Source organism: Agrilus planipennis, unplaced genomic scaffold (genome assembly GCF_000699045.2).
Source record: "Agrilus planipennis isolate EAB-ADULT unplaced genomic scaffold, Apla_2.0 scaffold76, whole genome shotgun sequence".
Taxonomy (NCBI): Eukaryota; Metazoa; Arthropoda; class Insecta; order Coleoptera; family Buprestidae; genus Agrilus; species Agrilus planipennis.
The window spans coordinates 1,163,969-1,169,937 of record NW_020442430.1 but is presented as its reverse complement, the minus strand read 5'-3'; the positions used below and the strand labels follow the sequence as shown (position 1 = coordinate 1,169,937).

The 5,969-nt window shown below is 37.9% G+C and overlaps 1 protein-coding gene across 1 annotated transcript; it reads left to right on the top strand.

Moving 5' to 3' along the window:
• Nucleotides 1-775: 775 nt before the first annotated feature.
• LOC112906337 lies at nucleotides 776-4,957 on the top strand. The gene is made up of 3 exons (XM_025980268.1): nucleotides 776-894; nucleotides 1,056-1,552; nucleotides 1,612-4,957. Exons 1-3 carry the CDS (start codon nucleotides 776-778, stop codon nucleotides 4,944-4,946), a joined length of 3,951 nt encoding a protein of 1,316 aa, XP_025836053.1. The 3' UTR covers nucleotides 4,947-4,957.
• Nucleotides 4,958-5,969: the final 1,012 nt, after the last annotated feature.

Below are 5,969 nucleotides of genomic sequence, written 5' to 3'. Positions count from 1 at the left end.
TAATATATGTGTAACTTATATATAATAAACTTTATAACAACTACATCTTCTTTTTACTTTTCCATACATCTACAATACAGTCATCTTGAAAGTATTGAACAACAATATTTCTTCAATCACAGATATATATAAATGAGTTACACATCATCATTCCTCCAAGAGAAAATTATTAAATAAAATCATCTTACAATACAATCATTTATTTTATATTACTATATTTACAATATTAATTAAATATGTTCAACAATTGTGTTTGCAATTCATTTAACTTCTGCTCCACCTCTTCCACTCTCTTTCAACCTTCCACCACCATTCTACAGCTGCTTTCACGACTTTTCTTCAGATCCTCCAACTCTTTCTCTTTCCGCTTTATCTGTTCCAAAACTGAAGCGTCCTTCATGTCATGGCCCTTTATTTCACCTTCCCGTTGAAGTGTCTTCACTGCTTCTCGCACCTGCTCCACCAACTTTGAATAATCCAACGGACCGCCCGACACTCTTCTATTGTATGTCCGCTTCGTAGGCTTCATACTTACGGATTTACCGCCCCCTACCGGCGTCCGCGATGTACTAGCCACAGGTACTGCTATCCTTTCCGTACCTACATCTCCTACACATGATTTTCCTCCACCGACTGTCTTCGTCACCAACTCATCGTTGTGGAAAAACTCCTCCAGCATCGCTGACAGCTCCGATTCGTCCAAGCTAATTACTGACGCATCTGTCGCATCACACTGTCCCAATTCAGCCATTTCACTTAATCTTTTCCTCTATACATGTCTCTTAAATATCTTCACCCCACCCCCCTAACAGCACCCACCTTCCTCATTTTCTCCCTCCCCACCCACCTAACAGCCCTCACCTTCCTCATTTTCTCCCTCTCACATTTTCTTACGTTGTTATAATCTACTTCGCACACGGTCTTCCTCAGTCTTTCTCGAGACACCTCTGTTACACCTAACCGATATGATTCGTTGTCCGGACTTCGATACGTCCTTTACACGATCTGACAATTTAAAACGACATTAAAAACCTTCGTGTCGTAAACGATTACAGTACCATCCTAATTCCTCGCTACCCGATACCGAAATATGCTGCTTCTGCCACCTCTTCCTTCCGCTGGTGTGAAACGTGCAAAATATATGTTCCTCAATCTTCGTACAACGGTCACCTGCGCACCATACAGCATATACAAAATTGTTGTTCACCTCTTGAGAAGGAAATCGGTTTCCTTTCCTCTGCTCTCGCTAGCAGGATTGCTTCGTTTCGTATTACGTCTGCAAAATACCTTCTATCGTATAACGACTTCTTCACCGATGTTCTCGACAAATGCGTGCGTGTTATACGTAATCAGATCCACCTCCACGACACGCTTAAAATAAATCTCGAAGTTTTTGGACGTTACGTGCACGAAACCAAACAGTTGGTTGAAATTAAATCCTTCAACACCAACAACAAAGTTGTGACTCGATCCATCGATCTTCCCAATCTTCTACAAAACTTCTTTGAGATACTTGAGGCTAAAGCGTCAGAATTTCAAGAACGAGAGTCAGGTAACTCATCCTTCTTTAGTATACGTTTCATTTCATTTAACATTTCCCCATTTCTACAGGATGGATTTTAGAAAGGGTTCTTTTCCTTGAAATCAACTTTAACAAGTACAATCCGCTGAGAGCGTCTTCCTACATTCCGTTACCGAAACAAATTTTATTCAAGAAAGCGGTTGTGAATGTGCGAAACGACGATCACGCCTGCTTCGCATGGGCAATTACGTCAGCTCTGTATCCCGCACAAGCGAACCCGCAAAGAACTACTTCCTATCCACATTACTCCCGCACTTTGGACTACGACGGTATCCAATTTCCTATGAAATTAACTGACATACCGAAATTTGAATCGAAGAACCACTGCTCTGTGAATGTCTACGGGACTGAATCCGTTTTGAAAGATGGAAAGTGGACATGGGAAATCGTTGGCCCCCTTTACTACTCACCCATCAAGCGACGGCTACACTTCAATCTGCTCTTGCTCGATGATGATCTAGGAAATAATCATTACTGTTGGATAAAGGACATGTCCCGTTTACTTTCTCAACAACTTTCTAAAACTGGACATCGCAAATTCTTATGCGACGGTTGCCTACAATACTTCTCCACTTTACCTCACCTACATCGTCATCAGCAGCATGACTGTAATCATGTCTACACCAGCCTTCCCAACGGTGATTTCAAGATGGATAAGATGGGTAGGTTTGTCCCCAATCACATTTTAAAATTTGAAAATTATCAGAAACGTATCAAAGTACCATTTGTTGTATACGCAGACTTTGAAACCGTACTGCGACCAATTCACACATGTTTTCATGACCCTAATAAGACTGCCACCACATCCACCCACAAACATCAACCTCATTCCTTTGCTTATTTGATGAAGTGCTCCTTCGATGATTCCCTCTCGAAATTCAGATCGTATCGAGGCCCCGATTGCGCCAATCAATTCGTTACAACTCTCGATCGAGATGTTTCTGATATTTATCATCGATATTTGAAGATCGTTTCTCCCATGATACCCCTGACAGATGAAGAAATACGTCTCTTCTCTGACGCTACCTCTTGCAATATTTGCGAAGAACCCTTTCTGGACGATGACGTCAAGGTGCATGATCATTGTCATTTGACCGGTAAAGTTCGATTAGGAGCTGCTCACTCCAGATGTAATTTAAATTACAAACTACCCAACTTTGTACCTGTTTTTTTCCACAACCTCTCCGGATATGATTGCCACTTGTTTCTAAAGGAAATGGCTGTGAACGATGTTAAATTTACCGTAATAGCTCAAAATAAAGAAAAATACATATCCTTTTCCAAATTATTACGAGTTGATACGGTTCAAACTGAAACAGACGACTCAACACAAAATGTGTTCGTGAAGATTAGATTTCTCGATTCCTATCGTTTCATGGCTTCCTCCCTCGACAAGCTGTCGGATGAACTTGATGCTCATCAATGTTTGCAAGTGAAAAAATACTTTCCCGATCCTAATCACTTTCAACTTATGCGACGAAAAGGTGTTTTCCCTTATTCCTACGTTGATGATGTTGCTAAGCTTGATGAAACAACATTTCCACAGAAAGACGATTTCTTCGATAAATTGACTTCCCTCCCCGTTTCCGATGACGATTACAAAAGAGCTAAAACTGTTTGGAATACTTTTTCATGTTCAACTCTAGGAGAATACTCCGATATCTACTTGAAAACAGATGTTCTTTTGCTAGCTGATGTTTTCGAGAATTTCCGACAAATATGTCTCACCACTTACGACTTAGATCCTGCTCAGTATTACACAGCGCCAGGGCTTGCGTGGGATAGTATGTTAAAATTCACTCGCGTTAGTTTACAACTTCTGACTGATATCGATATGTTAAAATTTTTTCAAAAAGGGGTACGTGGAGGAATAAGTCAATGCGTTCAAAGAATGCACTTCGCTAACAACCCTCACATTCCCGATTACAACGCGTCCGCGCCTACCTCCTACATTATGTATTTGGATGCTACTAATTTGTATGGACATAGTATGAGTCAAGCACTTCCTATTTCCCACTTCCGTTGGCTAACCCAAGCCGAAATTGATGAATTGAATGTTCTCTCTTTACATGCTTCTTCTGAATACGGTTACGTACTTGAAGTAGATGTTGAATATCCCCAACACCTCCATGATTTACATGCTGATCTCCCTTTTTTAGTTGAAAACATTATCTCTCCTGCTAATGTGAATGGTAAAGTCAAAAAACTGATACCGAACCTTATGAATAAGACAAAATATGTTCTTCATTATCTTACGCTTCAACAAGCCCTTCGTAATGGACTACGATTACTTAAAGTTCACAGAGTTATCCAGTTTAAACAGTCCCACTGGCTTAAACCTTTCATCGATTTAAATACCCGACAACGTAATTTGTCTGAAAATAAATTTGGGAAATCCTTCTTCAAATTAATGAACAATAGTGTTTTCGGAAAAACAATGGAGAACGTTGATAAACGAGTTGATGTAAAATTAGTCACTCATTGGCAAAATTCTGGACGCTTTCTTGGTGCGGAAAGTTTAATAGCTAAACCTAATTTCAAAAATTCTAAGATATTCACTCCCAATTTCGTAGCCATTCAGATGAATAAATTACGTATTATTTACGATAAACCTCTCTACGTTGGTTTTACTATCTTAGATTTATCAAAAGTTGTTATGTACGACTTCTACTATACCTTTCTTAAACGAAAATATCAACACAACATTTCCTTGATGTACATGGATACCGATTCCTTCATTTTGAAAGTGTTCACTGAAAACTTTTACCGAGACATTACTGAAAATATTAATCACTTCGATACTTCCAATTATCCGCGCGAGAATAGTTTCAATATCCCCATTACCTCATCTGTTATCGGTAAATTCAAAGATGAGTTCCCTAATAATCCTATTAAGGCATTTTATGGAACCGGAGCTAAAGCTTACTGTGTTGAAGCGATTGATCAAATTGTTAAAAAAGCTAAAGGTGTTAAGAAAAACGTTATTAAATTACATCTCGAAATTGACGATTACCTTCGCGTTATTAGGGACGATTCCACCATTATAAAATGTATGAATGTTTTTGTTTCTGACCTTCATACTATGTTCACTCAAATGAAAACTAAAGTAGCTCTTTGCCCTAAAGACGATAAACGTTTCTTGATTCCGAAAACAACTAATACGCTTCCGTGGGGACATTACAATATAAAAAACTCTGAACATTCTGTCTCAAAGTTGAACAGCAAAATTGATCAATTAATCCAAAATTTTAATCAACCGCACACAGACAATTTAACGGTTGGGGAATATTTTATTCAAAAACTTTTTGAAGCTTCTTCACTTCCAGAAGAATCTATTGATAATATTTACGAAAACCTTACATAACAATAAGTGTATAGGCTATATGTGTATATGTAAATAATGCTTCAATATTATATTTCAAACGTTTATCATTACTATTGTTTCTATACTCTCATGTGCTTAAATAAACGATACGATACGGCTTTGTTTTTAACTAACTTTATAAATTGAATTATCTCTCTGAACGTTGAAACAAAACACGGAATGTTTCTGCTGTTACAATTTATTGAGTTATTAACATTAATAATGAGTATATTTTTTTATAATCTTCCATATTAGTTGATGGCCATTTGCCTGAGTCGGGACCGCTTTGCCAGCCTGGAGCCTTTTCCGTTCCTTCTCGTAAAATGTTTTCTTCTATCCAACTCACCACTGTCTGATGACGACCGTTAATGTTCGGACTTAAAGTATATGGAAGCCGGAACAAATTTATTAGCTTAATACACTTTTCCAAATATTTCGGTTGCGCGTAGTATGCTACATCCATTATTAAATCATCTACACACTTTAGTAGTGTTCTATACGTTTTCTTTACGTTAACGATGGAAAATCTTTTGTTCTTCACCAGAACCGATCCGTTTGTCAACATTTCCTTTAGAAAATATACATCGTTTCTCGTGTAATTACTATTTGTTTCATTTAAAATGTCTTGGACATCATCACCGGTTATCTCCACTTTTTCACCACATGCTTTTAAAAAATCACTTACGAATGTATCACACCGTCGTTTTATTTCGAATATGAAATACAAAATATCAAACGATACCTCTTGCGACATTGTTAACCACTTGAATACCTCCTTTGGTACTTCAACACCCAACTTTGAACACACAACTTTCACTCGATCTAAATCATCGGATAGTATTGCTCTTCGTAAATTGATAACGAGAGTTTGTCTTTCTGCTTGATACAACTCGTAGGATAAGGAATCCATTTTTTATATAAATTCTATTTCTAAATCGTCAGGCTCGCTCTCTTCGTTTACTAAATAACCTGTTATTACAAGTTTATCGTATCCACCTTTTAACTCAAATTCTTGTACAACGT